The 18,660-nt window shown below is 41.9% G+C and overlaps 1 protein-coding gene across 1 annotated transcript in view; it reads right to left on the bottom strand.

Moving 5' to 3' along the window:
* TMEFF1 (transmembrane protein with EGF like and two follistatin like domains 1) overlaps positions 1-18,660 on the bottom strand; it is a 190,461-nt gene that overhangs the window by 7,912 nt on the left and 163,889 nt on the right. Inside the window, exons 7-9 of the mRNA XM_060774632.2 lie at positions 10,953-11,018; positions 5,900-6,023; positions 1,306-1,464 (exon numbers count right to left, since the gene is read on the bottom strand). Of these exons, the coding sequence (XP_060630615.1) occupies positions 1,306-1,464; positions 5,900-6,023; positions 10,953-11,018 (349 nt within the window). The remainder of the gene's footprint in view (positions 1-1,305; positions 1,465-5,899; positions 6,024-10,952; positions 11,019-18,660) is intronic.

Genomic DNA, 18,660 nt, shown 5'->3' with positions numbered 1-18,660 from the left:
CCCCACCCCAGCCATTCCACGGATATATAAACCCATTGTCCTAATTCCAACAGACCTTACTACCTCTGAGGATGCTTGCCATAGTTGCAGGCGAAACGTCAGGAGAAATGCCTCTAGAACATGGCCCTATAGCCCGAAAAAACCCACAAGAACCTAGTGATTCCAGCCATGAAAGCCTTCGAAAATACTGGTTGAAATTGACCATATGCTTGTGGATTTCATTCTCTGTGCAGCCTGACATGGTGGTTGTTAGAGTGGTCGAGTATTTCTGTGTTCTCAAATAATATGCCCAGGTTGGTTCATCAAGTGCTCTGCTATGGCTTGAATAAGTCTGCAGTGCCTTTCCAACAACCACCATGACAGACCACACAGAGAAATCCACAAGCATGTGGACAATTTCAACAGAAAGGAAAAAAAAACCATGAAAATGAACAAAATCTGGCTATCAGTATTAAAAAACTCTAAAATCAACACAGCAAATAAAAGACGCCACTCAAAAACAGGGGAATTTTAGACTGCCATCAATCAAGTGTCACTAAACACCTCCCAACACAGGACCCCCCAGGCAGGAAGCAGCCAGGCTTTGAAGCTGCAAGGCTATTCACTGCTAATCAAGGTGGCCAATTGCTACATTCACACTTGCCTCAAACAGACGAGAGTTCTTTCTCTCACCCTGGACATTTCACAAATATATAAACCCCACCTGCCTAGTTTTCAACAGATCTCACAAACTCTGAGGACACCTGATGTGGCAAAACATCAGAAGAGAGTGCTTCTGGAACATGGCCATATAGCCTGGAAAACTCACAGAACCCAGTGCTTCCAGCCACGAAAGTCTTCGACAACACTTCAAAGGCAGTTTACTGAGCTGTGTGTGCGTGATCACAAGTCACCTATTTTGACTTATAGTAATCCCATACATTTTAATGTGTTTTCTTATGCAATAAATCCTCAGAATAATTCATCTTGATAATAATATTCCATATGTCTTTTTCTGTGTGTACCTGTGAACAGACTAGTGTTTCGCTAAAAGTCAACTTGAGATAAGTTTTTAGTCAAAAATGCAACTTGCAACCAGTACACACTACCAGTCAGCTCAATAATTTTTGTTAATAGAGGATTGATTATCTTCCAAAAGCAAACAAATCACCAACTACATTGTTATATTCTTAAGACCCAGTCAAAATTGAAGTGATCAAGTCCATATAACACAGGCAAAGCTACAAGGTCCCTAGAAAGCTATCCAGAGGAGCAGGGAGGAGATCAAAAGTTTCCTAGTGCCATATATATTTTTTAGCAACTTACCGAGTTATGCACATAACAATTGCAACAATAATGGCTATCTGGACAGCTCCAATTATTGCTGCAATGAGGACATGTGTGAGTTTTTGTCTACTGGGTACCACATAAAGTATGCTAAAGTCCGTCTTATCACACTGCTGTCCTGTGTATCCAGATTCACACCTGGAAGAGAAGACCAAAGCATTCTTTAAATCACAAGGATGATAATAATAATAATAATAATAATAATAATAATAATAATAATATCGACAAAATCACGATCTGTCAACTGCAAAAGGCCACCTTACTTGGATCTGCGCGCATCATTCGAAAATACATCACAGAGTCCTAGACGCTTGGGAAGTGTTTGACTTGTGATTTTGTGATACGAAATCCAGCATAGAGATCTTGTTTGCTGTGACATACTGTGCTTTTGTGTCAATAATAATAATAATAATAATAATAATAATAATAATAATTTATACCTCGCCACTATCTCCCCAAAGAGGACTCGGGGCGGTTTACATGAGGCCGAGCCCAGAAATACATTACAACAGAATAAAATGTAATATAACCAAAACAACAGAACTAACATCACAATGAAATAGATATAGGAATACAATAAAACAAAAAAAATTAATGCAATGAAAAACCAATCACAGTGAGTGGGCCACGTGTACAACATAAAATGATAAAACTCTGGATGGGAAAATGAAAAGGAAATGTTTGTAAGGGATTTTTTTTATCGTGTCAGGAGCAACTTGAGAAACTGCAAGTCACTTCTGGTATGAGAGAATTGGCCGTCTGCAAGGATGTTGCCCAAGGGATGCCTGGATGATTTGATGTTTTTATCATCCTTGTGGGAGGCTTCTCTCATGTCCCTGCATGAGGAGCTGGAGCTGATAGAGGGAGCTCATCTGCCTCTCCCTGGATTCAAACCTGCGACCTGTCGGTCGTCAGTCCTGCCGACACAGGGGTTTAACCCACTGCACCACCGGGGGCTCATAAGAGACAGAGTAGTGAAGAACAGGCTTTCACACAGGCGGAGGGAAATACAATAAAAGTACAACATTGTGGGAGGAACGACAAAAGGAGGTACATGGTCACTTTCCAAAAGTGCAACGGAAAAGCCAAGTTTTGAGATCCTTCTTGAAGGCTGCTAAGGTGGGGACTTGCCTAATCTCACCAGGGAGTGAGTTCCAGAGTTGGGGGGCCACCGCAGAGAAGGCTCTCTCCCTCGTTCTTGTAATGGAGGAAGGGGTGAAAGGAGGGCCTCCCCCGAAGATCGAAGAGGACAGTCAGGCTTGTGGGTAGAGATGCGGTCACGAATGGTAACATATGTCATGTCACATGTGGTTTAAAATAGCCCAGAATTTCCAACTAGTACAGAATTCATTTCTCTGACTCAGCCAAGTAGTACCTTGTTACATTTAGTTCTGAAGGGGTTGTATTGACTGCCTGTTCATTCATAAACTCAATTGAAGATTATGGTGTTTACCTTTAAATGGCTTGGGACCCAAATATATGAACCTGTGTCTCCTCCAATTTCCATTTCCTTCTGCACAGAGATTATCAAAGGAAGTGCTCCTCTGTATGTTTTCTATAAGGGAAGTGCACTTATCTAGAAAACAACTGGGTTTTCTGTGTGGCGTTATCTTGACTTGGAAATGCTCTCCCGTATGATCCATGCCACAACTTTAAACCCATTTGTTTGTATTTTTAATCTGGCCAATTACAGTTTTTATCCTCTCCATTGTATATTTAATGCCCAGGTTTGTGCAAGGGCAGGATCTTCTATTTAATTTTTAATCACACTGCCCTGCAAACCTCTTTGGAATAACAGCATCGTTTGCAAAAAAAATTAAAATAAGTTAATAGCTTGGCACACTGAGTTGGGAAGGAGAACGCAAAATCCCACTGAGCCTTTCACCCAAGACCCCAATTTACTGCAAACTGCATATTCAATATAAATAAGGCTGATATTTCTTTAATTTTAGTTTAATCAATTAATGGGGAGTCTGCCATGTTCATAAAACAGCAGGCACAAGTGGAATGGGGGTAAGAATAGGAACCTGTAGTTTGAGATTATTATTTATAGTCATTATACACACTCATTAGGAGCACCTAAGATCACATATTTGATAATCTGATCATTATCCTGGGCCCAGTCCTGTTCAACATCTTTATTAATGACTTAGATGAAGGGTTAGAAGGCATGATCATCAAGTTTGCAGACGACACCAAATTGGGAGGGATAGCGAATACTCCAGAGGACAGGAGCAGGATTCAAAACGATCTTGACAGATTAGAAAGATGGACCAAAACTAACAAAATGAAGTTCAACAGTGACAAATGCAAGATACTCCACTTAGGCAAAAAAAATATATATGCAAAGATACAGAATGGGGGACAATGGCTGGCTCGAGAGCAGTACGCAGGTTCGCAGCTTGGGTGTGATCCTGGATTCATCGCTGAGCCTGGAGCCCCAGGTCTCGGCGGTGGCCAGGGGAGCATTTGCACAGCTCCGGCTCGTGCGCCAGCTGCGCCCGTACCTCGGGAAGTCTGACTTGGCCACGGTAGTCCACGCTCTGGTCACATCCCGCATAGATTACTGCAACGCGCTTTACGTGGGGCTGCCCTTGAAGACTGCCCGGAAGCTTCAGATGGTCCAGTGCTCGGCAGCCAGGTTGCTAACAGGAGCGGCACTCAGGGAGCATACCACTCCTCTGTTGAGCCAGCTCCACTGGCTGCCAATCTGCTACCAGGCACAATTCAAGATGCTGGCATTAGCCTACAAAGCCCTAAACGGTTCCGGCCCCACTTACCTCTCCGAACGCATCTCCACCTATGGAACGCATCTCCACCTATGAACCTTCCGGGGAGGCCCTGCTCTCGGTCCCGCCTGCGTCACAGGCACGGCTGGCGGGGATGAGAGACAGGGCCTTTTCGGTGGTGGCCCCTCGGCTATGGAATGCCCTACCCATTGACATCAGACAGGCCCCTTCGCTGCTGGCATTTCAGAAGAAGGTTAAAACCTGGCTCTTTGAGCAAGCGTTTGGCTAATCAGCGCAATTGAACATAGGATGACGGTAAATTGAACATCGGAATGGCACAAGGATTATGAGAATGGATTTTGCTTTGTGATCGAGGCATCATGAATTGATAATAATTGTGTATTTTGTTATTGTGTATGATGTGTTTTTAACTGTTATTGTTGTGTTAATTTACATTGTGTAAATCGCATTGAGTCGCCTAATTAGGCTGAGAGACGAGGTATAGAAATAAAGCAAATAAATAAAATAAATAAATACGTATGAAAAAGATCTTGGAGTCCTCATGGACAACAAGTTAAACATGAGCCAACAATGTGATGTGGCGGCAAAAAAAGCCAATGGGATCTTGGCCTGCATCAATAGGAGCATAGTGTCTAGATCTAGGGAAGTAATGCTACCCCTCTATTCTGCTTTGGTTAGACCACACCTGGAATATTGTGTCCAGTTCTGGGCGCCACAATTCAAGAGAGATATTGACAAGCTGGAATGTGTCCAGAGGAGGGCGACTAAAACGATCAAGGGTCTACAGAACAAGCCCTATGAGGAACTGGGCATATTTAGTCTGAAGAAGAGAAGGCTGAGAGGAAACCACAGGGAGGAGGGAGCAAGCTTATTTTCTGCTTCCCTGGAAACTAGGACGCGAAACAATGGCTTCAAACTACAAGAAAGGAGATTCCATCTGAACATGAGGAAGAACTTCCTGACTGTGAGAGCCGTTCAGCAGTGGAACTCTCTGCCCCGGAGTGTGGTGGAGGCTCCTTCTTTGGAAGCTTTTAAACAGAGGCTGGATGGCCATCTGTCAGGGGTGATTTGAATGCAATATTCCTGCTCCTTGGCAGGGGGTTGGACTGGATGGCCCATGATTACTAACGGGTGCTGGGTACAGGGAGCACACCACTCCGCTGTTACACCAGCTCCACTGGCTGCCAATTAGCTTCCGAGCACAATTCAAAGTGCTGGTGTTAACCTATAAAGCCCTAAACGACTCCGGCCCTGTTTACCTCTCTGAACGTATTCTCCCCTATGAACCATCAAGATTATTAAGATCGTCTGGAGAGGCCCTGCTCTCGGTCCCACCGGCCTCGCAAGCGCATCTAGTGGGGATGAGGGACAGGGCCTTCTCGGTGGTGGCCCCTCGACTCTGGAACTATCTCCCACAGGAGATCACAACCGCCCCTTCTATCCTGACATTCAGGAAGCAGGTGAAGACGTGGTTATGGAGACAGGCATTTGATGAGTGAGCCAACACGTGGAGATATGGATGGAGGATGATGAACATCAAATTTAGTGGGACAACTGACCATTGTATTTATTGAATGTAATTGCTGTTTTGCTGTTTTAATGTTTTATTGCAATATGATGTATGATGTTTTATTGACTGTATGTATATTATGGTTGGAAACCGGTCTGAGTCCCTCAAGAGAGGTGAGAAGGTCGGTATACAAAACTTTTAAATAAATAAATAAATATGTGTGTATTTGTGTGTTTGACTCATGATCAACTGTCTACTAACCAATGGAGCTCCGGGGACCAAAATGTTGCAAATTCCACATCTGTTGACTTACCGGCAAGAAGCTTTCTGTGTAGAATGTATGAATTCACACTTCCCGTGGATACAATATTTACTTAAACTTTCTGAGCAAGGAATGTGGTTTCCAATATAGATGTCTTCTCTTTGATCACTTGCATCTTTGAAGGAGAGGAAGAAGAGAAGAAATGAGGCAAATATAGGTATAAGTAGACAAGTGAACTTCATATACATACATTAATTAGTTCAAAATTCATTACACTCCAAATATGGTCACCATGTCTCCTCCAAACAGGAGAGACAGAAGCCACAGGAGATAGAAACCATTACTGAGTCCTATAGGTATTGCTATTGTTTGCATTTCATTGTCATTGCTTTATTGCATTACTATGTTATTGTTAAGCATTTTTATTTGATGTATTGTCGAAAGCTTTCATGGCCGGAATCACTGAGTTGTTGTAGGTTTTTTCGGGCTATATGGCCATGGTCTAGAGGCATTCTCTCCTGACGTTTCGCCTGCATCTATGGCAAGCATCCTCAGAGGTAGTGAGGTCTGTTGGAACTAGGAAAAAGGGTTTATATATCTGTGGAATGACTAGGGTGAGACAAAGAACTCTTGTCTGCTGGAGCTAGGTGTGAATGTTTCAACTGACCACCTTGATTAGCATATAATGGCTTGACAGTGCCTGGAGCCAACTTTTGTTGAGAGGTGATGAGACAGAAATGTTGGACCACACTCACAACCACCATGTCAGACTACACAGAGAAGCCAATGAAATACACAAGCATGTGGACAATTTCAACAGAAAGGAGGAAACCATGAAAATGAACAAAATCTGGCTACCAGTATTAAAAAACTCTAAAATTGCAACAGCACAACAACAGAGAGGAAACAAACAAGGACATCTCATCACCTCTCAACAAAAGTTGGCTCCAGTCACTGTCAGGCCATTATATGCTAATCAAGGTGATCAGTTGAAACATTCACACCTAGCTCCAGCAGACAAGAGTCCTTTGTCCCACCCTGGTCATTTCACTGATATATAAACCCATTTTCCTACTTCCAACAGACCTCACTACCTCTGAGGATGCTTGCCATAGATGCAGGCGAAACGTCAGGAGAGAATGCCTCTAGACCATGGCCATATAGCCCAAAAAAACCTCCAACAACCCAATTTTTATTTGATGTTATTTTCTGTTTTTTTTACATATTTTATTTTGCTTCATTGTAATTTTTTGGGCTTGGCCTCATGTTAGCTTCCCCGAGTTCCTTCGGGGAGATGGTGGCGGGGTAATAATAATAATAATAATAATAATAATAATAATTCTCTCCCCTGCTACCTTTGACCATACTGTCTGCTCAATAGTAATTAAATGTTAGGCAAAACCAATTTCATCCTAGTTCGCATTTGAGATTATATTTGTCTGGCATCATCTCCACCACAAAAGGCTTTCTCAAGTTCCAAGTTTTCAATCACAAGAAAAAGAGCAAGTTGTTAATATCAGCAGAGCAGAAGGAAATAGAAGTTTCAATTGGTTTTTAGGAATTTCCTCCATTCTAATGTTCTGAAGTTACACATCCAGTCAGAAGCAGCGAAACCACTGAGATTTCAGCATGAAGGAAGTTGCTTGTATTGGATTTCAATGCTGAACATATCCTTGAACTTTTCAGCTTAGAAGTTGCCAAGATGGAAGCAAATGAAGCCAAAATCTGTAATACCAGAAAGGCACAATGATTGTATCTTGGTTCTATCTATGAAATATGGAGAAAAAACAGAGATGTGCCAAGATATGGAATAGAGCCAGTACAAGATAATTATGGTAATTGTAGTTCACCTACATCCAGAGCACACTATGAACCCAAGCAATGATGGAGCTGGACCAAACTTACCCAATATGCATACTCAATATGTCCAAATTTTAGTACTGGTGGGTTTTGAGGGGAATTGGTCTGGACGTTTTGGAGTTGTAGGTACTGGGATTTATAGTTCACCTGCAATTAATGAGCACTCTGAAGTCCACCAAAGATGGAACTGGCCCAAACTTGGCACACAGAGTCCGCATGATCAGCAAAAAATACTGGAGGTCTTTGGGGAGAATTCACCTTGATTTGGGGGAGTTGAAGTTCACTTACATCCAGAGAGCACTGTGAACCCAAACACTGATGGATCTGGACCAAACTTGGCACACATACCTGATATGCCAAAATTTGATTACTGGAGGGGTTTTGGGGGGAACTGATATTCCTTGCTGGGAGTTGTAGTTCACCAACAACCAGATAAACGGTGACTTCTACTGATGATGGACCTTGACCAAACTTTGCACACAAGAACCCCCATGACTAACTCAACCTACTGGAGGGTTTGAGGGGACTGATTCACCCTAGTGGGAGTTGCAGTTTACCCTACAGCCAGAGAGCACACTGAATCCCTCCAAGGATGCATCTAGAGCAAACTTGCCCAACATAACAAACTTTTACTACTGATGGGAGTTTTTCGGGGTTAACCTGGCATGATGTGAGTTGTAGTTCACCCACAATCTTATGCATTTTGTACAATCAAAAATTGACTTTTTCAAATAACTTGGTACCCAAATTAGTGTAGTAATAAAAATATAATTAAATAAATTAAAAATACTGGAACTATTTGAGCAAAACATAGTAAATATGTGTTGCTCAAATTAGGCGAATCCCCACTTTAGAAAGTTTTAAGAAGAATCTCAAAACCTGACTCTTCCGCTGTGCTTTTGGAGATTAACTATATAATCTCATTTCACCATTTACCCTCAATTTTGTCTTCAGTGCACCCTTTATATGAAGGTCCTTTTTCTTGACTCCATTTCAGAAGAGTTCCTCCCTCACAAATAAGTTGCTCCACTGCTATCTCACTTTTGTTTTTATCCCCAGTATTTTAACTTGTACATGCGGCCCGCTCGTTATTCTATGTCTTGAATGGTTTTATTCTATTGTATATTGGTTGTATTATTTTATAGTGTATGTTTTATGTAATTGATTATGTTGTTGTTTATGTTTTGATTTTATTTTGTTGTTGGGCTTGGTCCCATGTAAGTTGCCCCAAGTCCCTGTTGGGGAGATGGTGGCGGGGTAAAAATAAAGTTATTATTATTATTATTATTATTATTATTATTATTATTATTATTTAGATAGCAATGGTACAGATGAACCAACTAAAATGCACAAGTGAATAGATGATATCAAAGGCATTTCTATGGGCATTCCATATAACAAGGAAGACAAACAAACAAATATCTGTTAATATAAAAGGATCTTTGTGTGCTAGTGAAAGGAGAACAGCCTTGAACCCCAGGTTTCAGCGGTGACCAGGGGAGCATTTGCACAGTTAAAACTTGTGTGCCCATACCTTGGGAAGTCTGATTTGGCCATGGTAGTCCATGCTCTGGTTACATCCAGTATAGACTACTGCAACACTTTCTACAAAGGGGTTGCCTTTGGAGACTGCTTGGAAGCTTCAAATGGTCCAGCGTTTGGCAGCCAGGATGCTAACAGGAGTGGCACTCAGGGAGCATACTACTCCTCTTTTGCGCCAGCTCCACTGGCTGCCAGTTTGCTACCGGGCACAATTCAAAGCGCTGGCATTAGCCTATAAAGCCCTAAACTGTTCTGGCCCTACTTACCTCTCCGAACGCATCTCCTCCTATGAACCGACTAGGACACTAAGATCATCTGGGGAGGCCCTGCTCTTTGTCCCGCCTGCATCACAGGCGCGCTTGGCGGGGACGAGAGACAGGGCCTTCTCAGTGGTGGCCCCTCGGCTGTGGAACGCCCTGCCTGCAGATATCAGATCGGCCCCCTCCTTGCTGGCGTTTCGGAGGAAAGTGAAGACCTGGCTGTTCGAACAAGCATTTGATTAAACAGTTTAATTGAACATAGGAATACGGAATAATGGATGAAGAGACTGGATTCTGATTTTACTGTTGAGGCGCTAATGATTGTTATTCTAATGTTTAATGATTTATGTTACAATTGTTTTTAATTGCCCTATACTTGTCTCGTGATGTTTTGTATGGATGTTGTTCACCGCTTTGAGTCGCCTGAGGGCTGAGAAAAGCGGTATATAAATAAAGTAAGTAAATAAATAAATATTTTTTCTTCCTAGGATCAGCCACCAAAAAGGCTCTCCAGTGTCCCAATTGGACTACATAAACAATCACTTACACATTCTACTCTTATCAAGAAAGTATGCTAAACAAAAAATAATACAAAAAACAGGGAAAGTATAAGGAAATATGGAAAGACTGGATATAATCTAACACTTTTTAATCTTTAGCCAAGGTGCAGAGGTTTGTTTAATTAATCTGAAATTATTTACCTAACCTGAAAAGGGTGTGACCTTGTTATTGAAAACTGGCCCTCCATTCTTTCTCCCAAAAAGAACTTCAAAACCTCAAAGTCTTTTCATTTTTTCTTTTCATTTCGAATCATTTTCAGCAATAAACAATAAAAGGGGGAGAGAAAGTGACAGAAGGAGGAAATTGCTTTTCGGCAGAAGTATCCTCCTCGTTTCTTCCTGTTTTAAAAGTCACCTTTAAATCTGAAGTGCCGAACACAGGAAATCTCTTTTGCAGGAATAAGTCATTTCTTAGAAAAAATACACGAAAGCTTCCTTTCCCCCCTCTTTAATAACAAGAATGTGTTTAGCATTAATGTCAGAACACAAAGGAACAACAGCATAACACCATTCTTGGACTTTTGGGGGGGGGGGGGGCAGCCTAAGGAATACAACATCAGTTCATTTGAGGCTATTTATATGCTAAATTTTCCTGAATATGCTTTATTATACAAATGTCTCATAGCAGAACTGCCAGGGCCATTCGAGTTGCTTGCAAAATGGTATTTGTTCATGCAAAATTGCATCACTTTGGAAGAAATCGGAGGCAGCCAGATGCTTTTTTAAACACGTTTAACTCAACTATTTAAAAAATTCAAAATGTTTTCATATAAATACTTTCTGGAACAAAAGGAAATGAGCAACTGCTAAATTTGCCAACTTCTAGGAGACAAACCCTACTCCATAAATAATACAGCGAGGCATCTAGTGTTAGAAGCGTACCTTTGACATCCGGCCGATACTGCATCCCATCATCCTTCTTTCCCAACAAGTTAGTGTCATCTGAGTCTGTTTGTGGGGAAATATTAAAAATAAAAGAGAAGAACCAAAAGCAATTATTGATTTTGGCAAGGAGACCACTGAACAGCAGGACACAGATATACACAATATGACCTAAATCCTATTTAAGCTCCAATTAGACTTACAGGTTACAAATGATACAAATAAGCCCCAATTAGACTTATGGGTTACAAACGCCCCACAACACTGGAGAAATTATACTCTTTAGCCGGTATTGCATCACCAGACATCCACTGGGAAGTAGCAGCCAATAATGAGAGGACCAAGGCAGTGACATCTCCAGCCCAACCCCTGTTTGGATATCAGCCAGCACGCCACTGCCTTAAATCAAGAAATAGCTTTCTATGAGCTACAGAGATAATTGCTGAAACACCTCAGCAAACGAGAGTCCAAAAGTGGCAGGCTAAAACCCAGCACCTCAATCAGTGGCTGATACCGAATGAGAGACTCCCTCCTGGGCACACGAAGGATTGGGTGACTTGGAAAGTGCTGAACAGATTGCACTCTGGCACCATTAGATGCAGAACTGACCTTAAGAAATGGGGCTACAAAGTGGAGTCCATGACATGTGAGTGTGGAGAAGAGCAAACCAGAGACCACCTATTACGATGCAGTCTGAGCCCTGCCATGTGCACAGTGGAGCACCTTCTTATAGCAACACCAGAGTCACTCCAAGTGGCCAGTTACTGGTCAAAAGACACATAATAGAATGACAAGTTTTAAAACTTTGTTTGTGTTTTTAAATCCATTACAACCGTACTCTCAATTCACTTCTGACATGATAAATAAATAAATAAATATCTGGCTACAAAAGGGACGCTTCCACACTAAACAATGATATCACCATATTCCATTTTTGTGGTGGTACAGCTGTACCAGAAGCTCCAACTTTATTTGCTTTGTATTAGGTGTTTGCTTGCAGCCCAAGGTTTGGGATTCTGCAGAAGAGTGGCTTCCTGTTAAAGTTTGCAGTTATAGGGCAGGCCCCCTGTCCATCATCATTAAGTTTGGTTCCGCCCCCTGTTCAGGACAATTGAGAAGGGAAGGGAGCCATTTTCAGTCAGTCTCAGCAAGGAAAGTCAATGTACAGGACGTGTACAGACTTTCTCCTGTACAAAGGCTTCAACCCTTAAGACCTCCCGGAGGAGACCAGTCTTAAGAGCAAAAGGATTCCCAAAGATTCCCAGGGAAACAGCCCTAAAGCTCTGAGGAATTTTGGAGGGAAAAACAGCTTTGAATATCAAAGAACTCCAGCTGAAGAGCCTTCAGGCCTTACTGGTAGGTCCACTCAGTGCTTTGAGATGCAGTTCAAGTGGAGCCCACATCAGTTAGGCCTAGTTCACAGTCAGCCTGGGAGAAGTTGGAAAGGGATTTTCCTTTAGAGTAAAGTAACAGTTAGAAGCCACCAGTTGCACAAAAGCCTGAAAGCATTTGTTTAACCCTTTGAAGACAAAGAAGTTTCTGTTGATTGTTCATCAATAAAGACTTTGTTATATTTCACAAGTCCTCTAAAGACTGTTTATGGTGAAAATTCTTAAGAATTTCTCTTCAGGCCCCCTGTCTTCCCGCTGGGATAAAATTGCACTTCCTGTTTTAAAAGCAATTCATTTGAAGCACAGCGCGCGACAGAACAATTTTGGCTATTATGGCAATATCCCATAGAATCCTGGGAATAGCATTTCTGTGAGATATTCACAATTTTCTACCAGAGAGCTCTAGTGCAGTGATTCTCAACCTGTCGGTCCCCAGATGTTTTGGCCTCCAACTCCCAAAAATCCTAATACAGTAGAGTCTCACTTATCCAACTTTCGCTCATCCAACATTCTGTATTATTCAACAGATCCTTCGGCCCAGATCCACAGCTGTTTCAATATATTGTGATGTTTTGGTGCTAAATTCGTAAATACAGTAATTACTACATAACGTTACTGTGTACTGTTGATTTGTTGTAGAGCATGATGTTTTGGTGCTTAATTTGTAAAATCATAATGTAATTTGACGGTTAATAGGCTTTTCCTTAATCCGTCCTTATTATCCAACATTTTTGCTTATCCAACGTTCTGCTGGCCCGTTTATGTTGGATAAGCAAGACTCTACTGTAGTTGGTAATAATAAATATAATAACAATAAAACTTTATTTATATTCCGCTCTATCTCCCCAAAGGGACTCAGGGCGGATTACAAACATAAAAGGCAAACATTCAATGCCTGAATACAACAAGACATCCATATTAACAAAAATTATACAACCCAACATATAAATACGAATTATAACTTAACAAACTAAAATTAAATAAAAAACACAGCCTGCTATAACAGACATAAGATAAAACATCAAACATCAAATAGAAACAATAATTTCCCACTTCTTTGGGGCAAATCATTGCGATTAATCATTGCTCAAGATACCTATTGAGTTGGTGGAGTGAGCAGGGCACCGATACGGATGGCAACCATTAATCAGAGGTATAATTGTAGTATTACCAACTACTATTCCTCCTCCTCGTGAGCCAGTGGTAAACTGGCTGGGATTTTTGGGAGTTGTAGGCCAAAACACCTGGAGACCCACAGATTGAGAACCACTGCAGTGCCTCAAAGCCAGTGGTTCCCTACCTTTGTTTTGGGAACCAGGTGTTTTGGACTTCAGCTCCCACAGTTCCTAACAGCTGGAAAGTGGCTGGGATTTGGGGGAGTTGAAGTCCAAAACATCTGGTGGCCCAAAGTTTGGGAACCACTGCTCTAAGCAAATTACAAACGATGGGATTTCACCAGTTGGGGCCACGGCAATTAAAGTGAAATATAGTGAATTATTGTTATGGTGTGAAAGAGCCCAAGACCTGTCCTTAATTCATCACTCAGTTTGAGCTCTGGGAGAAGTTGGAAGGCCATTGCCTTCCCAAGATTTGGTAACATTTTCTGCAGGAACAGAGAATCAGATGCAGGTAGTGAAATGTAGTCGCAACAGATTACTTTTTATGTTGAGTAATGATATTTTATTCCAGCATAATCAACTGCACAATGAGCCAATCTTCACAATCGGAAGCATAAAGAGAAAAGAATATGAAACACTGACTCCCGTCTTCCTTCAATCACTGCCAGTAGTACCTTAATTCCCACAGTGCGATGACATTATTTTGTCGAATTCCTCCGTTTTATAGAAACCGCCACAAGGCTAAGTTATGCTCTGTAAGTTCCACAATTTCACAACAACACAGAAAAGAACAGATGCTTCTGATTACTACGGATGTAAAAACATCTTTTCAGTGTGCTGACAAGGTGGGAAGAAGTCTCAGAAGCAAAAGAGTTGAGTTGATAAGATGTCCAGGGGCCAAAGGTTTGCTGCTTATTGCTGAAATAGCGGACTGTCCTCGCTCTTTCTTTTAAATGAATTATTCAGAATCAGTTCAAGTATGAGCACTTGCCTATCTTTTTCAATACATGGCCCAGATTTATTAATTAATCTTTCTGACAGAGTCCTGAACATAACAACTGAGAATTGCCTGTTTTTTTGTCTTCCTTGGAGATGTGTAAAGAGAGAAGCAGGTATGTGCAGTGGCAAAGTGACAATAAAACTACTGCAAATGCATGATGAACACAACTGGAACCATCCCACTTGGAGTGCCTCCGGTGTTGCCGTAAGAAGGTCCTCCATCGTGCATGTGGCAGGGCTCAGGTTGCATTGCAGCAGGTGGTCAGTGGTTTGCTCTTCTCCACACTCGCATGTTGTGAATTCAACTTTGTAGTCCCATTTCTTAAGATTGGCTCTGCATCTCGTGGTGCCAGAGCACAATCTGTTCAGCGCCTTCCAAGTCGCCCAGTCTTCTGTGTGCCCAGGGGGGAGTCTCTCATCTGGTATCACCCACGGATTGAGGTGCTGGGTTTGAGCCTGCCACTTTTGGACTCTCGCTTGCTGAGGTGTTCCAGAGCGAGTGTCTTTGTAGATCTAAGAAAACTATTTCTTGATTTAAGTCGTTGACGTGCTGGCTGATGTCCAAACAGGGGATGAGCTGGAGATGTCTCTGCCTTGGTCCTTTCACTATTGGCTGCTACTTCCCGGCAGATGTCAGGTGGTGCAATACTGGCTAAGCAGTGTAATTTCTCCAGTGGTGTAGGGCGCAGACACCCTGTGATAATGCGGCATGTCTCATTAAGAGCCACATCCACTGTTTTAGTGTGGTGAGATGTGTTCCACACTGGGCTTGTGTACTCAGCAGCAGAGTAGCATAGCGCAAGGGCAGATGTCTTCACTGTATCTGGTTGTGATCCCCAGGTTGTGCCAGTCAGCTTTCGTATGATATTGTTTCTAGCACCCACTTTTTGTTTGATGTTCAGGCAGTGCTTCTTGTACTTACTTCTCTGGTTGAAGTCGTCTACAGTGCCTTTCATGTTTGCGTTTGGTGGTCCCTATGTAGAACCAACCTGGACACAACATATTATTTGAGAACACAAAAATGCTGGACCACTCCAACAACCACCATGTCAGAATACACAGAGAAACCATTGAAACCCATAAGCACGTGGACAACTTCAACAGAAAGGAGGAAATTATGAAAATGAACAAAATCTGGATACCAGTATTAAAAAAACTCTAAAATTCTAACAGCAAAACAACAGTCAAACACAGGGAAACTCCAGAGAAGAAACAATCAGGGACAGCTAATCACCTCTCAACAAAAGATCCCCCCAGGCACTAACAAGCCACACTAAAAAACTGCCAGACATAAAATCCCAATCAAGGTGTCCAATTGAAACATTCACACCTAGCTCCAACAGACAAGAGTTCTTTCTCCCACCCAGGACATTCCATAGATATATAAACCCAATTTTCCTAGTTTCCAACAGACCTCACAACCTCTGAGGATGCTTGCCATAGATGCAGGCAAAACGTCAGGAGAGAATGCTTCTAGAACATGGCCATATAGCCCGAAAACCTACAACAACCCAGTGATTCCAGCCATGAATGCCTTCGACAATACAAAATAATACCAGTATTAAAAAACTCTAAAATTAAAACAGCAAAACAGCAGAGGGAAAACAATTAGGGACATCTGATCACCTCTCAACAAAAGATTGCTCCAGGCATTTCCAGACCATCAAATGCTAATCAAGGTGTTCAATTGAAACATTCACACCTAGCTCCAGCAGACAAGAGTCCTTTGTCCCACCCTGGTCCTTCCACAGATATATAAACCCTTTTTCCTAGTTCCAACAGACCTCACTACCTCTGAGGATGCTTGCCATAGATGCAGGCGAAACGTCAGGAGAGAATGCCTCTAGAACATGGCCATATAGCCCGAAAAAACCTACAACAACCCACAAAATAAATTGTTCTTTAATTCAGAGATAATTTAATCAAAATGGGGAATGCACCTTTCATCATCAAGAATATGCAAATAATTGTGCTCTGAGCTGATTATTTTACACAAACTGACAGGTGAAATTCTGATATGCGATCTATAAATGGGCTCATGTTTCCAAAGCTGAGCATAAGCTGGTGCCAGAAGTAGAGAAGCATTGCATTGTCTTTTCCTTCAGTGTAACCACCTGACTATATCATCCAGGTTGATTTATACCATCCGAGGTCTATTATTCCCTATAAGGCTGTCTGTGTGGCTTTCTCTCACAATGGGGAACCTTTTGGCTGCATCACATAACCCCAAAGGATGCCAGACCACGAGAACATATCCCCGTTTTTTATAACACTCCTCAGCTATTTTGACAGTAAATGCAATTTCCATTGTGAAACATAGGGCCTTTTATGCAAGGGCAGTGAAGTGTGCTTGACTGCATTTTATCCCTGGATATTCCTCCAAGCCCTGAAGCACCAATAAATGGTGTGGCAGAGGAGATCGGCGAGGAGGGGAGGAGAAGAGGACTAGCATTGCTGCTCGCGGCCTCTTCTGCTGGCAGAGCACTCCAGTTTTTGAACCACACAGCAGGAGAGAAGAGAAACAGATAAGAGGTCCAATAAATAAATATTCATGTTAGGGTGTTTTTCGCCACTACTGAAGTCACAGACAAATATCCAATAACATCAGTGCTGTCCATCAAAACAGGTGACAGCCCTATAACACGAGACAGTCCCCGTCGGCAGCCAAGGGCAGAACACAACACAGTGTGTGTTTATTGTACTAAAATCGATAGAGAACAGACTCATGAGTGCATTATAAAGTGCGAGAGTCAGTCGTTTTTCATTCTTTCCAGGATTGTGCCTTCTTCCACTTAAAATGAAAATGGCAGAGCATCACAATTTTGTACCATCATTATATGAATTATTATTAATCCAAATCAACACAATTCACTGACTCTATTGACTTTATGCAAAGGCCATTCTGCTATAGGTAGCCATCACAGAGGGCCAGAAAACAAACAAAGCCCTGAGGGACACACATTCCCTTCTGGAGATCTTATTCAGCAACTCCCCTGGCTTTTCACATTTCACCTACTATTGATAGACACTCTCTTTAAAACCGTAAGAACTAGCAAATATCCAATAAGATCAGTGCTGTCCATCAAAATAGGTGACAGCCCTATAACATGAGACGTTTGTGGGGGCCGCGGCAGCACAATGGTTTCAGCCCAGCATACCTGTCCAAACGTATCTCCTTCTATGTCCCAAATAACGATCCAACCACAGTAACCACCAAATTATAAAAAATCACACTGCTGCTCCTCAAATTATAAAGACCACACAGCAGCCTACCAAATTATAACGATGACACCACCACTACAGATTAGCTCACCAAAGTATAGAGGGAGTAATTATTGTTGGACCAACTGTCTATTTAACAGTTAGGAACTGGGAACTACTGGAACTGTGAGACTTAAAATAATTCTTTAAAAGGTTTCCGCTACCACCATATTACTAATGAACAGACTGAGGTACTATTGAGAGGTTGTTCAGTAACAAACTCTGTGTTACTCTAGTTTTCTTAGAGGCTGGTAAAAAGCTGACTTGAATAACACTTTTACCTCAAAGGTATTCACACTGAGGCTGGTATAAGTTGGTAAAAATAACAAGAACTTTTATTGAACAGACTTGGACATTTCAGGTACAAATGCTTGATGGTTTCAGTAAAAATCTAGCATACAAAGCTTGTGGTTACGTTTCAGAAGAGATCTTAAAAAATTCTGGGTTTGAAGTCTTAAAAGTTACAACACAGAAAATTACTTCAGGAAATGAATCTCCGAAAGTAACTCCCACAAAAAATCCCCCTTAGGAATCTACCCAAAACCTGAACTAGCCTTCCTTAAGGAAAAGAATGGGGTTCTGCTCCATACAGTATTTCAGCTATACTTCTCTATAGCTACCCTGAATACTAAACAAAAGACTGACCCAAAGTTCTTCAAAGCCCCAAACTGCTCTCGCTAACACCCTTTCCAAGCTCCAACTCCCAACTCTCAACTGGCAAACTGAGAACTCAAGCCTCAATTTAAAAGTCACTTTTTTCCTTCAAATCACTTAGGCTCCACCCCCGTAGTTCTAACCAATCCTAGCCTTCTGTTTTTCCCTCCAAGACTAGAAGACTCCCCCTTAAGGCAAACCTAATCTAAGATGGCGTCTCCCTGCCTATCTTCTCCAAAATGGATCCTGTGGCTTTGCCAGGCCCACTCTCCTAGGCCTAAGCTA

This window comes from Anolis sagrei, chromosome 4, assembly GCF_037176765.1.
Source record: "Anolis sagrei isolate rAnoSag1 chromosome 4, rAnoSag1.mat, whole genome shotgun sequence".
NCBI classification, from domain to species: domain Eukaryota; kingdom Metazoa; phylum Chordata; class Lepidosauria; order Squamata; family Dactyloidae; genus Anolis; species Anolis sagrei.
Note: the sequence above shows the minus strand (reverse complement) of the source record. Positions and strands in the feature narration are given on the sequence as shown.